At 57.0% G+C, this 23,259-nt stretch overlaps 1 protein-coding gene across 1 annotated transcript; it reads right to left on the bottom strand.

Annotated features, from left to right (window-relative positions):
* Window positions 1–851: 851 nt before the first annotated feature.
* PLEKHM1 (pleckstrin homology and RUN domain containing M1) lies at window positions 852–18,173 on the bottom strand. The gene is made up of 12 exons (XM_057410014.1): window positions 18,089–18,173; window positions 15,109–15,197; window positions 13,115–13,362; window positions 11,248–11,883; window positions 9,297–9,678; window positions 8,079–8,319; window positions 6,738–7,646; window positions 4,937–5,082; window positions 4,560–4,753; window positions 4,063–4,126; window positions 3,482–3,639; window positions 852–1,041 (listed from the first exon to the last, which is right to left on the bottom strand). The coding sequence occupies exons 2-12, from the start codon at window positions 15,148–15,150 to the stop codon at window positions 912–914; spliced, it is 3,150 nt and encodes a 1,049-aa protein (XP_057265997.1). The 5' UTR covers window positions 15,151–15,197; window positions 18,089–18,173; the 3' UTR covers window positions 852–911.
* Between the last annotated feature and the right edge of the window lie 5,086 nt (window positions 18,174–23,259).

The following is a 23,259-nucleotide window of genomic DNA, read 5'->3' as shown; positions in this document are numbered from 1 at the left end:
GGTTCCTGCCGCAGGAAGGGCCCTGCCCCGCGGCTCAGCTGGGATCTCGCCGCCGCCGTCGGATCCGGTGCAGCCTCGTTGGGCAGGAGGATGGGACCCACGTTATGGGGGTCCCGGGGGTACTGCCCTGGCCTGGGCTTTGCCCCCAGGTCCCCAAGTGCTTCTGGGTGAGCCCCGAACCCTCCTGGGAGCTGGGTGGTGGTGGGAAGAACTAGAGATGCCAAGAACGGTGCAGAGAAGATGGGAAAACGGGGCCATGCCAGGAGCATGAGGACGTGCAGGGCCTCCATCCCCATCCCCACAACTCCAGGTTGGTGCTGCTTTGGCCCCGCTGTGGGACACAAACTCCAGAGATGCTTCACCCCTCCTTAAATAAACTTTAATTCTTTCTGGGGAGGGATGAGAGGAAACTAAAACCTCCCCCAGGGCTGAGGAGCTGCAGCCCCCGGCTCATCCCCCCCACCCGAGGCCATGGGGATGGGGAGATGGTGCAGGTCCCTGAAGGCACAAGTGTCACTTCACCCCCTCCCCTGCGGCTGCCGTCATCCCCCGGCCCGGGCCGGCTCCTGCAGCCCCCCCCCTACAAAAATATGGATTCTCCAGTACAGAACACCCTAAAAAACTAGAGATTTTGTCACTGTCCGTTATCCACCCCTGCTGGAATCCTCTGGGAAGCCACTGGGTCTCCACTGAAGGGCGACTCGGAGCCCTCCTGAGCAGCACCAGGTTCATGTGAGGGGGCACATGGACCTTTCCAGCCTCACTGCTCAGTGCTGTGGGGGCAGGAGCAACCATACCACATGGTTCCCCATCCCCTGGCGCAGGACCTGCTCCCAGGTGTCTTCCCTGCAGCCCCTTTCCAGCTGGATGAGACCCAGGGGCTGGATGAGATTGAGGCCAGTCCCTGGATGCTAAAGGCTTGGCTCCACGCTGGCCTCTGCCTCCAGCTCCCGCTGGTACCTCCGCCGGCGCTCGCAGCGCGGGCACGACCTGGCGCTGGCCTGGCATTCCCGGTGGAAGACGGTTTTGCATTCACTGCACCTGGGAGAAACCAGGGAGAAAAACCTCTACTGTTGATAACTGCAGAGGAGAGACCCAAACTGTCCCCATCAAACCAGACCTGGGACACTGCATAGCCTTACAGAACCATGGAATGGGTTGGGTTGAAGGGACCTTACAGCTCCTCCAATTCCAACTCTCTGCCACAGGCAGGGACCCCTTCCATAGAGCAGCTTGCTCCAAGCCCCTGTGTCCAACCTGGCCTTGAACACTGCCAGGGATGGGGCAGCCACAGCTTCTCTGGGCACCCTCACAGGGAAGAGCTTCTGCCTAAGAGCTCATCTCAGTCTCCCCTCGGGCAGGTTAGAGCCATTCCCCCTGTCCTGTCCCACCATCCCTTGTCCAAAGCCCCTCTCCAGCTTTCCTGGAGCCCCTTCAGGCACTGGAGCTGCTCTCAGGTCTCAGGGGGGTCTCCCCAGAGAGGAGCAGGGGGGAGAATCCCTCCCTCAACCACTGCTCATCCTCTGGGGGTGCAGCTCAGTTCCTGCTCAGCAACTTCTCACTTCCCCTCCTGTTTTCACCAAACACTCCTTGAGCAGAACGCGGGCAGGGGCCGGCTCCAGCTCACGATGAACTTTGCTGGCAGGAGCAGCAACTCCTCGAGCTGAAGATCCTCCTCCTGCAAGCCAAGCGCAAAAGCTCTGCCCAGAAGCAGCACCGAGGGGAGCCGCCAGCGCTGCGGGTGCTGCACATCAAAGCGGGAGATGCTGAGCGAGGTTTGGGCTTTGCTTTCGGAGCACGGACGGTGCACGGCTGAGACCCCAAACCCCGGAAAGAGCAGGGCTGGGACACGTCGCCGTGGGGCTCCTGTGCTCACTGGGGCTGGAGGGCAGCCAGGAGACCCCAACACGTGGAGCAGGGACACCTTCTGTGACCGTGTTGCCCAAGGTGCAACCAGAACGCTTCTGGGCACCTTGCTTTCCCACAGGATGAGTGGAGAGGGGAGTGTGCCCCGGTGGCAGGGGGGTGGATCAGCTTTAAGGTCCCTTCAACCCAAACCTGCCTGTGATCCTATGAGGGTGCTGCCTGGCACCACGCGTTTTCCCAATGGAATCTCTTTTCCCATGGCTCCTGGATTAGCAGCAGTGTTGAGGGGACATGCAAAGCCAAGGGGGGGATTCACCCTGAGTGCTCCTGAGCGAGCAGCATCTCCTGCCTCCTCCTGCCTGCACAGGGGCTGCAGGAAGCAGCGGCTGCTGCTGGGAGCAGAGGGTTTATTGTCAGGAGGCGTTTGAGGCGCATCCTGCAGTGGGTGACAGCATGACCCCGCTGCCGGCTGTGCCCCAGGCGGGCAGAGGGGCAGGAAGCGGGGTTGAGCTCGGTGAGGATGTTGGTGGAGCTGCTTTCCTGCTGCACAGCCTCCTCCTCCAGAAGCAGAGATCAACAAGGTGCAGAGCCCAGCAGGACAGGGGCCAGCTGCCGGCAGAGCTGCGCCTGCCAGAGCCCCTGTGCTCCTTTCCTTAAGGGAAAACCGTTCCCATGGGGATGCTGTCCTTGGTAACAAGCACGATTCGATCCTGCTCAGACACCCTGGGAATATTTGCAACCACGTTAATGCATGGGGTGCCCGCAGATCCTGGTCTTGTTGGTATCTTCTCCAGGTTCTGAATGTTACTGCCAGGCAAAGCAAGACCACACAGAAAGCATCAGCCTGTGAAACTTCTCTGTCAGGATTATACTCATTCCCAAATAACCACTGAGTGTGGATCTCTCTCCACTTACAATGGATCAGGCTCCTGGGCTGGAAGGGTTTGGTATTATTTCTTTGGGAAAACCCTGACAGTGGGATAACCCCCCCCCAAGTCTGATCCTAACGTCTGCCCAGCAGCTGAACCCCACTGCAGGCAGAGGGGGTTTAACCTGTCAGAGGGGAGACTGAGATGAGCTCTTAGGCAGAAGCTCTTTCCTGTGAAGGTGCTGAGGCGCTGGCACAGGGTGCCCAGAGAAGCTGTGGCTGCCCCATCCCTGTCAGTGCTCAAGGCCAGGTTGGACACAGGGGCTTGGAGCAAGCTGCTCCAGTGGAAGGGGTCCCTGCCCGTGGCAGGGGTTGGAGCTGGATGAGCTTTAAGGTTCCTTCAAGCCTGCTTTTACAGGCTGAGAGCAAGATGCTGGCTGGCTCTGCCATGTTCAGTCTACAAAACCACCTCACTTGGTGACATGCTGCCTCTGTAAGGATGGTCTTTTCCTGCCCCAAACAGCCCTGTTTGGGTTCAGATCATCCTGGGGCTGATGGGTACCACAAGGGCATGGGTACCACAATGATGCACAACCAGCTCAGAGCTATTTCTAGGCTACCCCGAGACTCTGTGTCCCTGAAAGGGCTCCAGCGATGGTCCAGGCTCCTGAGAACAGGCAAGGCACAAACTCGGGGGTGGCCTTGCAGCGGGGGGGGGGGGGGGGGGGTGATAGGGATGTCACTGACCTGGTGGTAGTGTCAAACTCAAAGGGGAAGATGATGTCGCTGCTGTTGCAGAGCTGGCAGATGAAGCCACGCTGGGTGCACAGGTCGCAGTTGTAGACGTGGTGAGAAGCGAACTGGAGCAGAGACTGCAGGAAGGTCTCAAAGACACCATCAGCTATCTGCGGAGCAGAGACACCTCAGGCACTCATGCAGTATCTCCTGGTGGGTTTGCACCACACAAACCCCATGTCACATCCATCCTTTGTGCTGCCACGTGAAGACAAGCTCCAGAAACAACCCATACCCCATGTGCCTGGGTTGCAATGGGAGCCACCCAGAGAGAGCTGAGTGCAGCACCCACAGCTGGGAATCAGTGCAAAACCCAACTCCCCATCACCTCCAGCATCATTTGCAGCAGACACAGGTTTGTTTGGAAGGGTGCTAACAGCAATGTTGGCTTAAACAGAAGTGAAACAATTCATCCTGTGTCATCTCTGTAGCTCTCGGAGCTGAAGAAGCACCATGCTCAGTGCAGCATCTCCATGAATAAAACCTGGGATGTTTGCACCAGCAAAACCCCTGTGACCACACAGAGCTCTCACCTGCCTCAGGTCAGCAACGCTGTATTTGTGGGGATACTCCAAGAGGTAGTGCCTGTGATCAAGCCTGCAAAAGAAGAGAGCAAGGAGGTAGATGGTTTCCACCACATCTCCAATAAGCTTTGGAACAAGGAGAAGCCTGGATGATGCAGACTCTTGAAGAACATCACCACAGATGTTCACATCGTGCCTCACATCCCAAATCCTGCTGCTGGGAATTGTGTGAGAGCATTTCAAAGGGGGGAAAAAGAAAAGAAAATCAGTATCTCATCTGTTTTCCCAGGTGTTTCCTGTCCAACCAGAAGCAGCTCACTCAGGAAGGTGTTTCCTGAGTCACATCTCAATGTGTCAACAGATGGAGAACTCCTTAGAGCAGACGACACTGGAGCTAAAATCCAGCCCATGCCTTGGCTCCCTGCTCCAACAGTGAGGGATGAGGGGGACCACTGGGGTGCAAAGAGGGGGATACAGGAGGAACATCACCCAGAGAGGGACCTCACCGCTTGCTCAGCTCCTTCAGGGCCCCGCTGCGGCACATGATGAGATAATCCCCCAGCAGCTTCAGCCGCTCCCTGCTTCGGAGGATCCGTCCCATCCTCTCCACGTGGTCGTAGAGGCTCTCGTTGACCAACTCCAGGTCGATCAGCGGCTGGTTACGGATCTGGCTGAGGAACTTGAAGGCCTGCTGGCAGACCTGGGGCAGAGAGAGGCAAGAGGTGTGCACGCACCCAGGAGCAGCCCAGGAGGCTCAGAGGAAGGTCTAAGGTGGACATCTCCACCTCTGCTGCTGGTGGGAACATTCAGACGGACCTTCAGGAAGCAGAGGCAGATGCAGGAGCACTTCCCTGCTCCGTGCACTGGCTGAGCCCAGACTCACCCCTCGCTTTGCCAGGTCCCAATTGTGGATGAGGCGTGAGGGAATCACTGTCTCCTCATCCCGGTGGCAACTGTCACAATAGTAGAGACCAGAGAAGGCGCAGAGCTTGGGCTTGGTGAAGGAGAAGCCGATCTGCCTGGAGCAGCCTGCAGGGAGCAGAGAATGAGAGGGGACCCGTGCTGCTCTGGGAGCCTGTTCCCATCACTGCCAGGCTGGGGGGAAAAGCTTTTGGGAGGGTGGAATGGAACAAGAAAGCTTTTGGAAGGGCTGGAGATCTGCTAAAGCACTTCAGTGAGAAGTCCCCAGGCCCCTCCCTGTGGATTTAAGACCACAGTGATGCAACGAGACCCACTTCACTTTTTCTTCATTAAATAGGAGTCTGGACTATCCCTAAATCCACTTTTACCCTTTGAGTGGTTCAATTGTTTGATGGGGTGTTTTTTTAAGGAAAAGAGAATATCCCAGTGCTTTTCCTTTAAGGAAAAGGAAATATCCCAGTGCTTTAGGGAAGAACTGATGCCCCACCTGCCTGCCCCATCCCCTTCACCAGTAGCTTTGCCCTGTTTTGCCTTCAGTCAGCCTTTTTCTTTCCTGCTGTCACACCACCGGGTACCAAACCCAGGTCTGCTAGGGATCCTCATCTGCCAGGGATGAGGTCAGGATGGATTAAACAACAACCAACCACCTTTATTATTGCAGTGGGTAAGCCAGGAGGAATCCAGCTCGGCTTTGCCACCCCATCGTTTGCGCACTGGGGTGGCTGGAGTGCTTCCTCCCCAAAATCACAATCATGGGCTTGATCTTTGAAGGCTTTTAATGCTTCTTAAGCCCTGCCATGGAAGGAAACCTGCCCCAGGCTGGGAGGGGAAAGCCAGGCAGGCAGAGACCTCCAAGAAAACCTACACATAAAAGCTGGGAAGTCTTTCCAGCTTGCTGCTTCCATCTGTTGGCAGGTAGAAGATGCAGGACAGAGCCTGGAGGGCAAGGTAAAACTAAATACAATGGAAAATACATATATATCTAAGAAGAGACACTGAAAGGAAACAAACACCCGCTGGAGGGTGTTTGAAATTGATGCAGGAGAGAGACCTGAAGTTAATTAACTTCCCAAGGGAAAGAGCAAACGGTACGTCCCAGAGAGGTCAGTGAGTGGTGTCCCATGAACCCAGCATCGCCCGGGTGCTGGGAGGGGTTAGTGGGAGGTTAAAGGAATGTTTTGCCAAACCAGCTTGTCACACCCATTGCAATGCTCACTCCTGTGCTGCCTTACTGGAAAAACAGCATTTGTTCTTGAGTACACCTTCCCTGGAGGTTGGAGAGTCCTGGGCCTCCTGGTCCACCTAAAATTGCTTTCAAGCCAAGACCTCCCCTGGCTATACCATAAGCACCTTAAAGCCCCACTGGACCTGTGCTGGGGTGGAATGGGGATGCAACTTGGGGGGACTCACCCTGAGGACCCAAACCCCCAGAGGTGCCACTGAGTGCAGACATGGCGTGCCGGTGCCTGACGGGATTTGGATGGGGAACCAGCAGCTGGCCTGCAAGGGGCTGGCATGGCCCAGGACACCCTAACTTGATGTCACCTTGTTAAACTGAATGAACTCAACATTACCCCTGAGAAGATGGGGCTGCCCATGCCAAGGCCAGGCTGGACGGGGCTTGGAGCAACCTCCTCTAGTGGAAGGTGTCCCTGCCTAAGGCAGAAGGATGGAACTGGATGAGCTTTAAGGTCCTTTCCAAGCCAAACCATTCTATGATTCCATGAAGATGGAGCTGGGTTTCTGGACAACCCAACATATACCTGCACAGATGAAGCTCTGAGAGTCCAAGCCCTTCTCCATGGGGATGGCCACCAGGTATTGCAACAAGAAGCCGTTTTCCTTCACAATGTTCTTCAGGACGACCTGGGAGTGCCCGTCCAAGCTGCCACCCAGCGTCAGAGCCTCCTCTGCACTCTCCAGGTAGGACATGAGCACCGCTCGGACCAGCTCCCTCCATGAGGCAGCTTCTTCTGCGTTCTCAGCCTGCAGCTTCAGGACAGCTTTGGAGGTGATCACCTTGAAGAAGGCGGGTCCCCCGAGACTTGTGTCCGGCAGGATGTCCTGGATGGTCTCTATGCCATAACTGTTGCTTAAAATTTTGTCATTGTTCCTGACTTTAAAGCACTTTAAAGTTTCTAGAGACAGGGAAAAAATAAAAGGGACCCAGGTTTTGTCCATGTCCACGTACAGAACAGCCTCTTTTATTGCATCCAGCTCTGGTTCATGAGCTGGAGTCCAGTCAAAGCTGTTCCCAGGCACGTCACTGTACTGGAGCAGAGCAGTGGAGTCGCTCTGGATGGGCTGGCTTTCACCAGCCTCTTCTGGGTACTCCAGTGTCTCCCACTGCTCCTCCTCCAGCTGAGGCCGGCACTCGTGCAGCGCCTCGCGGATCCTGTCCAACCAGTCCTCGGCCTCGTCGCAAGAAGGAGCTCGGAGGTAGAGCTTCTTCCCTAGGAACACCAGCTCGAACCGCCCGTCTGAGTGCGTCAGCGCCAGTGCCTCGCACCGCAGCAGGGAGTAGCTCTCGACACAGATGCGGTCCTCGTGGTCCAGCAGGAGCCGAAGCTCCAGCGGCGACAGCTCGCAGGAGAACTCCTTCCATATCCCCATGGCTCCTCTCCGCTCCAGGGTGCCCAGCTTCAGGAGCCCTCGGAAAGGGTTGGAAAGCCCTGGGGCAAAAGCAGATGTCTCGGGTTAGCCAGTAAAGGGGAAGCCAGTGGAGAGGGAAAAGCCAATGGGCTGCTCGCAGTGAGAAACCAGAGGCATCACAGCTTTGAGAGCCAGTCCTGGTGGGTGATGGGATGGGACAGGAGTTTGCAGGACCTTGGCCTCCATCATCTGTCCACGTACATTTGGGTACTGAAGCTTAGAACAAATGGAATGGCATAAAGGAAAGCCTTGGCAGTGCTGGGGTAAGGGCTGGACTTGATGAGCTTAAAGGTCTTTTTCAACCTGGTTGATTCTATGGTCCTATGACCCTACTGCTGCTATCAGCACAGCAGCAAACAGCTGCCTCTCAAGCAGCCTGTCACCCCCCAGCCCCTCAGCACTGCCCCTTGCAGGGGCTCCAGGTAAGCCCACGAGGGGAGGGCAGCCCGTACCCATCTGCCTGCGGTGCACCACGCTGAAGCCCTTTTGCTCCCGTTCCGGTGACGCTTTGGGCTTCCCGCTCTCCCAGGATGGCACTGAGAGCCTTTCCAAGTCAAGAGCACTGATGAGTCCTGGGGCAGGACCCTCCCCAGCCCCCTCCGGGCCAAAGCTGTTGGTGTTGGCTGTGGTTTCACTGCTCTCTCCTAGGGAAGGTCGGTAGAAATCATCTTCCGAGATCCAGCTCTTCCTTTTCTAGTTAAAAACAAACCCCCAAATTAATGATCAAACTCAATGAACATCCTGTGCCCCTCCAACATCCCCCCGCAGTGACCCCTCCCTGGGACTGTGCTGGCAGCTGGCAAATACTGGTGGGATGAACAAAGCGAGGGTTGGAACTCGATGACCTTGAAGGTTCCTTCTGACCCAAACCATTCCATGGTTCTGGGACAAGGTCCCTGAACAAGCACCAGCAGCAAAACACAACCCAGCTCAGTGTTCCATAGAAAGGAGCAGGTTGACCTGTGAGTCATGCGGAAGCAGGGGGAATTTCCTGTTGACATTGTATGTTATACATAGATTAGGTCAAACTGGCCCAGTGCCACAAGGAAGCAGTGGAAATGGGATAACTGGGAGGCAGCTGAAAGGAGCAGAGACCAAAAAGAGAAACTGTTTTGTGCGCAGGGGGAGGTCTGAAGTATATCCTAACCTCGCCAGGATGGAAATGATGGAAACCACGATGGAAAAGTCAGTAACAAATGAGACAGAGGACGGAGCTGTTCAAAGAGTTTCCTAAAAGCAGAAGCAAGTGGGTCAACTCCTCGGCAGCAGCAAGGGAAATCTGCTGCTGCTCCTGCTAGCCTAAGCACGAGGGAATGCCATCTTGCTCTGGGAAGAGTCTGGAGAGACCAGCGCTTCCTCAGAACCTGTCACTAGTTTTACTTCCCTTTTCTACTATCTCTCTCTTTCCATTACATATATGCTCTCGTGAGACCCCACCTGCAGCACTGTGTGCAGTTGTGGTGTCCCCAACATAAGAAGGACAAGGAGCTCTTGGAGAAAGTCCAGAAGAGGCCATGAGGATGATCACGGAGATGGAGCACCTCCTGTATGGAACTGGATGAGCTTTAAGGTCTCTTCCAACCCAAACCAGTCTGGGATTGTGTGACTCCATCTACTGCTCAGAAGCATAAACCCAAGGAGATGGATAGCAAGGGAGCTGTAACACCTACCGGACAACCCAGCAGTGGGGACAGGAGGTATTCGGCTGTCGGGCTGCACATGGCCTGGCTCACCTCACTGCTGCTCTCCGTGCTGCTCCTGCCAGGCTCTCCTCTGCTGGGCCCAGCACAGCATGGGGCCGGAGCAGTGCCTGCCCACGCTCCTTCTCCATCCCCACCACCGGTGCTCACTGCATCACTCGTCCCAGCAGAGCCGGGGCTGTCTGCACTGGGGGGTGGCTGCTGGGGAGCTCCATGGGGCACTGCCAGAGCAGGGGGTGATGTGGCCACGGGGCAGGCGGGTGGCTGTGGGGAGCAGCCCAGCATGCTGGGGAGCAGCCGTTCCTCTGGGGCTTCCTGGCTAGGCTTGGCTTTGCTGAACTCGGACAGCACCCTGGAAATATGGAAGAGAGATCAGCGTGAACACAGCCACAGTAATCAGAACTATGCAACACAGAGCGACTGCAAACTATAACCCCCAACAAAGGGCTCAGCATCACAGCTCTTCTCCTGTGCTCTGGCAGCACCATGTGGCTGCAAAAACACCTCCCTGGCAATGACAGCGCAGACAGGAGATGTGTGATTTGTGCTGCACAGAACAGGGAGCCTGCCTGCAAGGATGCATTTCCTGACTACACATTCCTGGGGTTTAATTTGCTGCTGATGGACATCTCCTAATGGAGGGAGAAGGCTGGGTGCTCCCCACACCCCCAGCTCCTGGACACAGACCCAGCCATGGGATTGTGCCAGTTTCCCTAACTGTTAACAAGCAATTCCAAGTGGAGCCCGGCCAGATGAGATGCTGTTCCCATGCCCCTGCTTCACCACCAGCCGGAGGGAATTAAAGCAGCGCTAAATGATGTCTTTCCATCACGAGTTTAATCCAATCAAGGCAGGTTCTTCCAGGATGATCATAAGACATAAAATCCTGCAGGTAATGATGCTGTTATTGATGAGGAAGAAGAGACTTAAAACCCCCTTGAAGACCCTTATTGGGAAGAGGGTGCCTTTGCCAACCAGCACCAGGCTCCTTCAGAGCCAAGTTTTAAAGGCGGCAGGGAAAATATTTCCTGATTACTCAGGGTTTATATAACCCCTGGAATTCTTTGTGCCGGATGCTTGGCACAAATAGATCATGATGATGACAAACTAACAATCTCCCTCCCCTAAATCATCCACTGAAGCTGCAAATTACAGCCCTTTCCTGTGATCAAACTCATTTCTTCCTCCCTGCAGAAAGCCCCAGAGCATCCCCCAGCGTACGCCAGGGAGATGGGACATTCCTGAGACCGGGCAGCAGCATTTCTCTGATGCTTCTGCCTTGGTAAAGAGGACAGACACACACTTCAGTGGCCAGGAGCTCATCTGCCGGGGCAGCAGGTTCCAGCAGCAGGTGCTGAGTCGTTCTCTTTACCTTTCAGGCTTTTCCCAGGAGAAACAATCATAGACCCTAGACTGGTCTGAGTTGGAGGGGACCTTAAAGCTCCTCCAGTTCCAACCCCTGCCACGGGCGGGGACACCTTCCACTGGAGCAGCTTGCTCCAAGCCCGTGTCCAACCTGGCCTTGAACACTGCCAGGGATGGGGCAGCCACAGCTTCTCTGGGCACCCTGTGTCAGTGCCTCAGCACCCTTACAGGGAAGAGCTTCTCCCTCAGATCTAACCTGAACTTCCCCTGTTTCAGTTTGAACCCATCAACCCATGTCCTATCACTACAATCCCTGATGAAGAGCCCCTCTCCAGCATCCTTGTAGCCCCCTTCAGACACTGGAAGCTGCTCTGAGGTCTCCACACAGCTTCTCTTCTGAACAGCCCCTATGTCCTCAGCCTGGCTCCATATGGGCCAATACGGGTTGTTAAAAAAAGCCAGGGGAGAAACCCTTCCTGCCTATAGAGAGAAATCAACAAGAGCCCAGGAGAGGGTTAAGAATCCCTCTGAAGAGAAGAAGCGGGAGAACACTCACTCCTGCAGTGACCGGTCCAGGTCCTCAGCAGTGGCAGTGCCCAGGTCGGAGTCACAGGACAGAGGCTCCTCGCCCCCCTCGGGGCTGCGGGCGCAGTGGGCTGGGAGGATGCTGTCGGAGCCCAGGCTGGAGGAGAGCTGGGATGAGCTGGTGGTGTTGAGGCTCAACGAGGATGATGTGAGCTTGATTTTGCTGCTGCCTTTGCTGATGGAGAGGACAGAGGGTTGAATCTCGATCTCATCCGAGCCTGATGAGTGGGAGATGGAACCCAGCGATGCTTTTCTGTGGGGTTCGGATGCTGAGGATGTGAGGGGCTCCAGCAGCTCCGAAACAGGACACAGCCCCGACAGGGACAGAGGGGTGATAGTCCACTCGTTCAGAACTGCTGATTTATAGGAGAGCTCGAAGGTTAAGGATGTTAAACCTTGCAAGTAGCAAAGGAGAAACTCACACTCTTCAGCATCTAAGAGCAGAGCAGTGCTTTGGTAGTATTCAGGCAGTGGGGACTTCTCCCGCAGCAGCAGCTTCAAGTAACACTCCATGAGGCCATCATTGAGAGCTAGCCGCAGCCAGGCTCGGCAGCGCCCCACATCCGTGTTGATAAAAATGAGTTGCTCCAACTCAGAGATGATATTTCTAGGGAAAAGGGAGAAAAAGAACAGAACAGGATGCGAGCAGCTCTGGTTTTGGTCCATCACGGGGTGCAGGAGGGGCAGATCTCCCATCACGAACTGCCCATCCTGCTCTGCTGTGGGGTGTTTATGAGTTGGAACAGGTCTGTGGAAAATCTCTCTCCTTCATGGAAAACATGGTTCCCCACAAAGGAAAAAGAGCTTCTGAATCACAGACTGGTTAGGCTTTGAAAGGACCTTAAAATCATCTAGTTCCAAAGCTAAGTATATTGGTAACAGGCACCCCTGGGGTACCTCTGGGTGCTTGTCCTCTCTGGCTGAAGGCATCTCCCTGAACCAAGGATGCAGAGGGGGAAATTCCCATTGTTCCTGCACATTGGTGGGGCTTGCTCTGGCTGGATACTCATGGTGACAAAGCCCAGCTTCGCATTTAAAGTCAGCCAAAACACAGAGAAAACTGCTGTGGCATCTCAAAAAAAAACCCTAACCAGGTCAGGCTGAACTCAAGCAACCTCAACCTCCTCAATTCAGCCATTCCTCCCCTACAATCCAACAGCGACACCACACTCCCCAATCCTCCCTGGTCCCAGATGCCTCAAAAACCAGAACAAAAGTATCATAATTATTTTTTTAAATCTGTTTCTCAAGGAAGAGAAAAACACCTTCAAAGGGCACAAAAATATCCCCCAAAATATCCCCGCAGCATGTGGAAGAGTTATTTTCATCCACTCTTCTATAATTTATGAGTCGGTGATGAAGTTGGACGAGGCTTTCAAAACTCTCTGTGTGTGGGCTGCTCTTTACTGTGGGAGGACTCTGCTTAGGGAGTGGCTCAGAAATCCCCCACCAAATGACAGGTACTGAGGTGAGACCCCCTCAAAGGCTGGTTGGGACATGGGGAAATTGAGGACAACCATCTCCAAAGAGAGACCAGACCCTGCGCTGTGCATCTCATAACCCACTGCTGCTGTCACCGGGTCCCACTGGGGACACTGAGTCCCCTACACAGCCTGGCACCCAAACATAAGAAAAGGGTGCCCAGCTTGGCATCATCGTGATGCCAAGACACCCTAGGAGAGCATGTGAAGGGACTGAGCACACGGGATGGGTGGACACGTATCTTTCCACTGAGCCATCCTCCTGATGGCCATTCCCTGAATGCTGTGGCTTTTGCCCCAAGGAGAGGGGACAAACCTGAGAGTACAAACCCTGTTTGGGCAGGGATGCGCACTCACCGGTGGGTGATGCTCTTCAAAAGATCCCAGAAGACTGGTTGGGGAAGTGGCGCCCGACTCCCTGTTTTCTTCCCTTTCCCCCCACTCTCTGTCTTGATGTGCTTTGCCTTCAGCCCGTGCACAAAGACAGCTTCCAGAGCACTGCACAGGGTGTTGGCATTCCCATCATCACTGGTTACAACAGCATCTGAGGTCACGTACTGCTTCTGCAGTGCCTTGATGGCGTTCACCAGCTGCTTCTTGATCAGCTGCAAGACAGGAGGTACAAGCTTGGCTTAAAAAAAAGGAAGTATTAAGGAAGGTTTCATATAAAAGGCCTGCAAAACCACAAGGCTTATCCAAAATGAAGCACCATGTGACTGTTAGGGAGGACCACAGCTGAACTGCTCAAGCTGGGGACTCGCCTCATGGCATCACAGTTCAACTGGCTTTAGTTTGTAATCAGAGTAATTTGTGCAACTGTGGCTGGTGGTTTGGAGCCCATGGGCTTGCTGGGATTGCCTTTAGAGTGTGTGATGCTTCCCCTGCAGACACCAAATTGCTGAAGAGTCATCGAATCCCAGCCTGGTTTGTCTTGGAAGGGACCTTAAAGCAACTCCAGTTCCAACCCCTGCCATGGGCAGGGACACCTTCCACTGGAGCAGCTTGCTCCAAGCCTCATCCAACCTGGCCTTGAACACTGCCAGGGATGGGGCAGCCACAGCTTCTCTGGGATAGGGAGAAACTGGCTCCTTCCATACACTTGCTCAGGGAAGCACAGATTAAATAAGCTCGGGTGAGAAAACAGAAACCAAAAGGAGGAAGCAAGGGCTGGGATAGGACTTGAACTCATGCAGATCAGCCCAAGCAGCATGTGATGCTCTAACAAGTCCCATGGGCAGGAATCAAAGCCATCGATCCCACCAGTGCTCTGAGCAGCTTGGCTATGCTCATCAACCCCCTGGTGCTACTGGGGACAGCCCCTCCCCCCGAAAGATGCTTTTGGAAAGATGGCTGGGGTTTAGCTGCTGCCTTCAGAGAGGCTCTGAAGCTGGGACATGAGAATTTTCCCTTCCAGTAGCTCTGCCTCCCCCTGTCTCGCACCAGCCAGAGCAAGCGCAGGGAGTTTCACAATCTGATGCTGGTGGAGAGGATTCTCTCCTCAGTGCAGCTGAGCCCGGGTGTCTCAATCAACCTCACTGAAAAGGAAAGCTGCAATTCCCAGCAGGCATTTGGTAAACACTGTGAATCCAGCCAGGATCCCACTAACAAGCCCCATTTCAACACCCCCCACGCAGCATTCCATGCGCCTGGGGAGGAGCAGAGCTGTGACTCCAGCCTGGCTTGGCTGCACAAACCCAGGTTCTATTTCCAGCCCAGGATATTTGTTGCTTTCCCAGCAGCTGTAGCTCAAGGGGAACAGCCAGAACATGCACCTTGTCCCTGCTCGCATCAGGGACACCCCTTGGAGCAGGGCTGTTTGCCAGACACCCCCAGCTCTGCTGCCAGCACCAGCCAGCCTCCCGCAGGCAGCAAACGTGGGCTCCCAGGATTAAAGAGTGCCACTGATCTCATCTGCCGCACAGGAATTAACTCTGCTGGGGGTGAAGGGAATACCGGGAAGAACCGCGGGGTTTGAACTTGGCTCCTGACAACGTGTTCAGACTCCCAGACCTGGGGAAGGAAACGGCAAATGCAGGGAGCAGCAACGCTGCTTCCCCCAGGCACCAGTGCTGAGTGCTGCCCCTGGCCCTTGCTGGGTCCTGCCACGAGAAGCAAAGCCCAAGGTGGAGCCTGGTGTGGTTTAACTCGTGGCTGCCCTATTTCTTTGACCCTCCCACCAGACAAACCACCACGGATCCTCTGTCCTGCAAAGCAGGAGCCACCTTTGCCCATAGAACCCATCCCAATTCCAGCTGGCAGGACCCACAGGTCCCACCATGACCCTGCTGGTAACTGGAGTCTCACTGGGGAGGAACTGGCGCTGTGTGGGAGCACTGGGGTGCCTCACTCACCTCTATGGCTTCCTTGGGGTCATCAGTGTGGCTCGAATGCATCTCAGCTGCTGCCGCTCCCTGTACCGGGCGCTGCCTTCACATGTCACCTTTGGGACAAGGAGGAGGAACGTTTGAGCACCCCTCTGGTTGACACCTCCCATGCCTGCCCCACAAGAGGCACAGATCCTCCACCAAGGGATTTTGCAAGCGCTCACAGCCAGGATGCTGCTGGGACCGACCCACTTCCAACCACACTGAAACACACCACGCTTTCCCGCGACGAGGAGGGGGTCAGGCAAAAAAGAGCATAGCCAAGAGACCAAGAGGGAGTAAATTATCCCCTGGAAGCTGCCCTCAACCTGGGGGAGATGCCAGGGCAGCCAAGCAAGCAGTGAAGCACACAGGGCCATGGTTTTCCTTCTGTTTCTACACCTCCTGCAATGAACAGGTGCCACCAAGGGAACCAAACCAGGCGCTTAGCAACTGAGCCTGTATGACAGCACTTCAAACCATGGGAATGGCATGAAGGTGGCCTGGACAGAGGCAGTCACTGCCCAGCAGACCCCGGGCAGAGGCAATGGCAGCTCAGCTCTCTGGAACTCGAGACCGATGCTACTGCTGAAGCCAGTGGGGATGGACCCAGGGTGAGACCAAGGGTGCTGAAGCGCTGGCACAGGGTGCCCAGAGAAGCTGTGGCTGCCCCATCCCTGGCAGTGTTCAAGGCACAGGGGCTTGGAGCAAGCTGCTCCAGTGGAAGGGGTCCCTGCTTGTCCCTTCCACCCCAAACCAGGCTGGGATTCTGTGATCCCCTTGGAGGTGCCCAGGTGCTCATCCCATGGCACAGAGCTGTCTGGGAAAATAGGAAGGAAGGAAGGATGCAGGCTCCCCATCAGGTTTGCAGTTACTCCGTCCAGAGGCAGATGAACCCCAAGATCACCCCATTCCCAAGGGCTGCTCTGCTGCAGCTGGGTTTGGTCGGAAAAAGAACAAAACCAGTGTCTTCCTGGGAAACCATGGCAGAACCTGAGCCATGCTTCAGGGTCACAGCACACAAGGGAACTTTGATTTCTGCCTTTTGGAGCCCTGCCCTGCTCTTCAGAGCAAACCCAAGCTGTGCCTGGAGGCCCTATGAGCAAAGCATGTCAGTGTCAGCGAGGTGCTGGGTGCAGAGCTGCATCCCTGCTCCAATACAGCATGTTCTGGGGCTGAACAGGGTCCAAGAGCTGCTCTGGCACCCTGCAGCGTTCCGAGGGTGTGTGAGGTTGGAGAAGGAATTGACTCCCTTCAGTTAGAGCCCGTTGCCATCCAAATGGAGGAGGTGCCCAGCAGTTCACCGCAGGGTCTGGGTGTGACACCGACACTTCCAGGTGTCCCTTGGAAGTGACACTGCTGTTTCCAAGCCAACACATCGGGCCTGAAGCTTTCCCCACATTGGAGCTGAAGCCTCAACCTGCCCCTCTCCCTGCCCCATGAGCGGTCGAACCAGGGCATAAACACATCTGCAGAGCAGCTCCCACATGGCCACAGCTGGTCCTGAAGGCAGCAGCAGCGCTCCCAGTCCAGAGCAGCCCAAATCCGGAGCACCCCACGCGTGCCCCGCACCAGCCGGTGAAGAGCTCTGTGTGGACAAACCCGGACAGATCCTCCGTGTTCCCGGAGTTCACAGACGAGTTCCCATGAAAGGAAACTCTTTTCACCAGGACTCATCATGAGATTTCCTCTCTTTGGGTTGCGACACAGGAATGGGGAGCACAGCGGTTACAGGAGTGGGACCCCTGCTCAGGGGCTTGAGGAGCTGCTGGGGGCTTCAGGAGACACCCAAGTGACTGGATGAGTTTCAAGGTCCTTCCAACCCAAACCATTTGTGGTTTTCCTAACACCCACCACCTCCACCATGGGACTCTCCACTCCCACCACGACCAGTCCAACCAGTTTGTCCCAGCATCGCAAATCCACATGGCACCGCTCCTGCTGGGACAGCATTTTCCTGAATTACAAGGGCGAGGAACCAGCTCTGAGGGGAATTTCAGCCATCCCAAGGCTGGTGGGACACAGGGAATGGCACCAGCAGTGCTGGCGCCACAACTGGATTGCTCCAGAGCCCTTCCAGCACACTCTGGAAAGCCCCAGCTGCTCCTGGTGATCTGGGACGGAAAAGGGATGGGATGGGATGGATGTGCCAATGCCCAGGCAAGCACAGCTACAGCAGGAAAAGCCCCACGTCCCTTCCCAGCAGTCACCACACCGGAGGCCATGCAGGCAGAGCCAACAGCTCAAGTGAAGCCAAGAGAAACCAGCAGCAAACCGGAGCGGTTCAACCTACCAGGGAGCAGAGGCACTGGAGCGAGAGCAGAGCTGCTCCTAACAGCCCGGTCCTTTGGGAGGGCTTTGCTGGAATGAAGCCTTGTGTCAGGAGAGGCAGAGACCCCGTCCTGGCTCCTCACAGTCCCCACAACAACACTGAGCTATACATAAGCAGCAGGTCAGTGCTCGTGGTCTGCCAGTGGAAAACACCAGCCCACGATGGCAGGAGCCAGTGACTCAAGGCCTGGACATGGAGCCAGTCATTTTCCAAGCACGAGAACTGCACCAGTCACCCTCTGCCCCAGGGAATGAGGGATTGGATGGCATCCTGAGTCCAAGGGCCAGGACTGGAACAACTCTCTCCTCCTACCCAGCTTCTGCCTTCCCCTCCTGAGCCCATGCACACCCAGCCACACTTAAATACAAGCTGACTCCAAGCAGGAGCAGCCTGGGAGCAGGAAAATCAGCTGCCACGACCAGGGGATTGCCTTGCTGTGGGATAAAACCTCCTGGATATCATCCAGCGAGGGTCAGGGCAGGCTCAGAGCAGTGGCAGGACCCTCTCAGTCCAACCTCAGCTCCTCCTCTGCACCCAGCCGTGATTCCCACCACCGGAATGCTGGCACTGTGCGAGGGATGGGGACCAACACACCACCCGCTTCCCCACGGGAGCATCTCCCTGCTGCTGACCAACCTGATGGTGGATGGAGAAGGGTCTCTGCTGATGAACCACAACAACGTGTCGCCCCGCGGCACCACAGACAGGAGCAGCCGCAGAGGGAAAGCAGCCGCTAAGCCCCCAGCGCTGCCGCCAAGGGCAGGATCTGGTGCCTCAGACACGGGGGAAGGAGGATTTGTGCCTGGCTGCTGCCTGCTCCTGTGCCAGGCCCTGGTGGGCAGGGGAGGCTGGGGCTGACCTTCCCCAGCGCTGCAGCCACCAGAGCCGCCAGGCAAGGGCGAGGTGTGCTGGGACCCCCCCGGCGCACTGCTGCACGGTGCTCCCGTGGTTATATCCCCAGCTTCTGCGCGGCTTGGGGTGCCCGGTGCTGGCACTTCCCGGTTGGTCCTGTGGCCATTTGACACGCTGGGAACTCGCATCCCTCGACGGCGGAACCGGGGTTCTCTGGAAACAAGAACCGGGTGTTTAACCCCTCTGTTTCTGGACACAAGAACCACTTGGAGCTTGTTTGAAGCTGCTCATTTTAAGTGAGAAAGAGCGATTTATTGGGAACACCGTGAACAAGAACCCAGAGGAAGCGGGAGGGATGCCCCTGGTGCTGGGATCTCCGGGATCAGGTCTGTGGGGAGGAACCATGTGGAGAGGTTCCAGGTGTGAGCACTGGAGGGAGCGGGTCGAGGACCAGACACCATCAACACCCCCACCCCCGGGCGCCCCTGCAAAGGAGCACCTGACCCACAGCGTGGGCACCCCGCACCCTGGGGGGCTCAGGGTGGGGCTGAGGCTGCCGGCAGGGCAGGGCTGTCCCATGCGTGTGGGGTCTGGCTGGCCCACGGCCGGGGGGGGCACGCACGGATCGGGCTCCAGAGACCCCTGCACCCCCCCGCCCTCCGTGTCCCTGCTGCCCCCAGACCCCACCACGCCGTGTCCCTGCGCGCCCCGCACCAGCCCCGCTCACCGGCTCCGCGCCGCCGCCGGGGAGCACATGTACACACCTGTACACACGTGTGAGCACATGTAAACACTTGTACACACGTGTCAGCGCATGTACACACCTGTACACACATGTGAGCACATGTAAACACTTGTACACACGTGTCAGCGCATGTACACACGTGTACACAAGTGTAAACACACACGTGTAAGCACAGGTACACACCTGTACACACGTGTGAGCACATGTAAACACTTGTACACACGTGTCAGCGCATGTACACACGTGTACACAAGTGTAAACACGTACACATGTGTAAGCACATGTACACACCTGTACACACGTGTGAGCACATGTAAACACTTGTACACACGTGCCAGCGCATGTACACACCTGTACACACGTGAGCACATGTAAACGTACACGTGTGAGCACATGTACACTTGTACACACGTGTGAGCACATGTACACACCTGTACACACGTGTAAGCACATGTACACACCTGTACACACGTGTGAGCACATGTAAACACCTGTACACACGTAAATATTAAGCTATGAATCCTATCTACTACAATTCTGCCTAGCAGCTCTAACTCCTACAATTCTGCTTCACCATTCTAGTAACTTTGCCTCCTATGGCTCTGCTCCACCAAGCACAGCGACTGCTTAAGCAAGCAGGCACAATGTTAACCCTTTATTTCCCGGGATCACCGCCACCTGCATAACTTGCAGCAGTGAACAACCCTGAGTTTCCTCGGGGCAGTAAAATACATGGAGGTTCTCCAGCCTCAGCACAATGGTTGACTGCTGAGGAGGGTTCAGGACACGCGCGTCCGAGTCGTTCTCTGTTAACAGACTGTTGTTGCACCGCGTGCATGAGGACTGAGTTTTAACGTGAGTTTAGATTTCGCATTAGGTTTAGATTCAACATCCGACAGTAGGTTCAGATTAGACAAGAAGATTACGTTTAGACTGGGCATTCTAGACCAATAAAACTGTTGTGTTGTCCTGGGAGTGGGACTTCTGCCTTCTGGAGCCCTGCCCTGCTCTTCAGTGCTCCAGGTGTTCTGGGGCTGAGGGTTGAGTCGTTTTCTGTTAACAGACTGTTGTTGCGGGTGTAAAACCTCCGGGGCAGAGGCTGGGTTTCCCCCCGCCTCTCGCCGGGAGAAGTGGACCCCCCCGCCGCGCGCATCTCGGCGGGCGCAGAGCCAACCCGTGCCTGCCGGAGCACACAAGGGCCAGGGGCGGGCGGGCAATGGCGGGAGCCCGCCGGAGCCTGCTGCTGCCGTCGTGCAAGTGAGGGAGGTGGAGGCGGCGCGCCCGTGCTCCGCAGCTCCCTGTCCCGCTGCCTCCAGGCGCAGCCCCTCGGCCGGAGGGGAGCCGCTGACGTGCGGAGAAAGGCCTGTACAACCAATGAGCCCATGAGGGTTGTAAAGTGGCCATGTTTCTTCAGCGCTGGGCACCACGGGGCTAGCCCACCAAAGTCGTGCATGCCGCAGGCGCCCGTCCTTCAAACATGTATAGCATTGTGGTTACGTATTCATGAGAGCTGCTATACGCATTCATAACCTGTCCCCGCTTCGTACGATAATTAGTATTTCCGTGAACTCCTGCAACTGCGCATACGCAGTGCTTTTTGACTCCCTTCAGTTGGAGCCCGTTGCCATCCAAATGGAGAAGGAGGTGCCCAGCAGTTCACCGCAGGGTCTGGGTGTGACACCGACACTTCCAGGTGTCCCTTGGAAGTGACACTGCTGTTTCCAAGCCAACACATCGGGCCTGAAGCTTTCCCCACATTGGAGCAACCAGCGCCAGTGGCAGGGACTGTCCCATGTCAAAATGGGGACGCACGCTCCCAGGCCTGGCCCCATTGTGACATGTGAGGTGTTCCAGGCTTTATCTGCCCAGCAGGGCCAGCACCGCCCCAGACCCGCTGCTGGGCTCAGAGCTCCTGGTTTGGATCCCCAGCCTTGAGCCTCCTGCAGTACGGAACATGCTCAGATCCTGCCCCGCCATGGCACCGCTGCAGCTGCTGCTGCTGCTGCTGCTGCTGCTGCTGGGCCTGGCCCCCAGTCTGGCCAGGTCCCTGGAGCCCTGCCCGGGGCCCTGCCGCTGCCGCAGGCACCGGCTGGACTGCAGCGGCGCTGCCCTGGCCCGCGTGCCCCCGGCCACGCGCCAGCAATCCTTCACTATCCTGTGAGTGCCCTGCAGCTCCGGGCGCTGCCCCGGGACACCCCGAGAGCGGCTCCAGGGCCCCGCTGCCTGTGGGGGGCTGAGGGGCAGCGCCGAGGGGGCAGCTCCAGGCCACAGCCCTGGGGCAGGGGAAGGGTTTGTGCTGGGGGTGACGCTGCCAATGGCTTCTCCGCAGGGATTTCAGTGGGAACGCGCTCGCCCTCATCCCCACGCAGGCGTGGCAGGGATACCCGTGGGCTGAGAAGCTGTGAGTATCCACCAGCGTCGGACATGGCGCAGGGGTTCCGGGATCCCCATCCCTCCGCCGGGCTGTCGAGCACCGCACCAGTGCTTGCCGCGTGCAGCCAAGGCCGAGCTGCTCAGCAAGGAGGGCTCCGAATCCCCAGAGCTGCTCCATGGCGAGCAGTGCCCGGGGCTGTGTCCCTCCCTCCCGCCCCCGGGGCCATCCCTGGGCCTGAGGAGCCCGTGCTCGGGCTGCAGTCAGGGTCAGCAGGCCGGGAGCAAGTGCCTGCTCCTGCCGGGAGGGTGATGAGCCCCGGCGGGACCCGCGGAGGTGCTGCAGGGCCGCTGCTGCAGGGCTGCTCCCCCGACAGCTCCATAGCCCCTGAGCCGCGGTGCCACTGCCCGTGTCCGTCTGTCTCTTGCAGGGTCCTCCAGCACAACAGCCTGCGGGCAGTGAAGAGGCGCTCACTGGAGGGGCTGCTCCTGCTGAGGCACCTGTAGGTACCCCCTGCCCGCGGCGCTGGGCACAGCCTCCCCCGGCCCTGCCCCTGCTGCCCAGCCCGCCCCGGGAAGGGCTTTATTCCTGCGGGGATCCCCCAGGGCACAGCAGGGCCTTGGTGCAGGGGAGGGCTCCGCAGGGACGCGCTGCGCTCCCACTGCCCCACGGCCAAGCAGGAGCAGGCGGCTGCTGCCCTTTCCCTGCACAGACCCACACGAGGTCGCCTCCTCCAGGGCCAAGCTCGTGCACTCGTCCCCTCTCAGCTCAGGTGCCCCAGAGCTGCCGGTGCAGCTTCTCTCCATCGCCCATGGAGAGGAGCAGGCACTTCCCTTTCACCCACACAATGGGGCCGGGGTCTCTGGCTGAGCCGGCCATGAGACGCTGCCCACAAAGGTTCCTCTCTCCTTGCCTGCGGCAGAACAAGCCCAGGCAGGGGGTTCAGGCTGGGACAAGGAGCCTTTTGGTTTCTAGAGCCAGGCCAGAGGGCTCCTGCGCACACCAGAGCAGGGCTGTGCAGGGAGGTGACGTTTGGGAGCGAGGGGAAATAGCCCCATGCTGGTGACACAGGGCGTTTCAGCCGGTCCCTGAGGCCTCACGCAAGAGGTGCTTGGGGCGTGCATAAAGAACCTGCTCTGTTACCAGAGAGGAAAGTCAGCCCTGAAACACCCCGGTGGGATCAGAGCTGGGAGAACCTCTCTGAGCTGCAGCCACCGCGGCCAGGAGCGTGAGCCCCGGTTACGCACCACTGCAAGCCAGTGCCAGAGAGAAACCCCACGTGAAATGAGAGCTGTGGCACGTCTGTGCTGCCCGTGTGCGAGCACCCGAGAGGAACCAGCACCGTGCAAATGGCACCGACTTTTTCTGTTCTCCTGTTAACAGGGATTTATCTTACAACAAAATCCAGGCGATCGAGGCAGATGCGTTTGAGAACCTTCCTTTCCTGGAGACCCTGTGAGTTATGGGGGTTTCTTCCTGGTGTGCTTGGTGAAGCCCGTTTGCATTTAGAACCCGCTGCTGCTGGAAAAACCTCCCGTTAGTTTTAGAACAAGGGCTCCAATTTCTGCTGCTGAAGGAGCAGCCGAGCCCAGGAGCTCAGGGCATGGCTGGTGGCCACAGCACGGTGGGGCCACGGCTTGTGCAAACACAGCCAGAGCAGAAGCCAAGGCATGAGGCTTGCTGTGTCCCTGAGCAGGCAGAGAGGCAGCACACGTGCACTTCATCTCTCCCAGGCAGGTTAACAAACAGCAGGAGAGAAAATGGCAGCTTCCTCCCAGTTCCACCTTGGATGGGGCTGCTTGCTCCCGATCAGAGCTGCTTCACTCCAGATTCCTGGGG

Source organism: Pezoporus wallicus, unplaced genomic scaffold, assembly GCF_028554395.1.
Source record: "Pezoporus wallicus isolate ANWC-B61680 ecotype Strahan unplaced genomic scaffold, APGP_CSIRO_Pwel_v1 contig_8725, whole genome shotgun sequence".
Taxonomy (NCBI): domain Eukaryota; kingdom Metazoa; phylum Chordata; class Aves; order Psittaciformes; family Psittacidae; genus Pezoporus; species Pezoporus wallicus.
Note: the sequence above shows the minus strand (reverse complement) of the source record. Positions and strands in the feature narration are given on the sequence as shown.

Coding starts and splice junctions, on each gene's coding strand:
- PLEKHM1 (XM_057410014.1), bottom strand. CDS start 15,150: ATGCATTCGAGCCACACTGATGACCCCAAGGAAGCCATAGAG. Junction 9,679..11,247: donor CTGGACCGGTCACTGCAGGA/GTGAGTGTTCTC, acceptor CCATATTTCCAG/GGTGCTGTCCGAGTTCAGCA. Junction 1,042..3,481: donor GAGTTTGACACTACCACCAG/GTCAGTGACATC, acceptor GGTTTCTCCCAG/GTGCAGTGAATGCAAAACCG.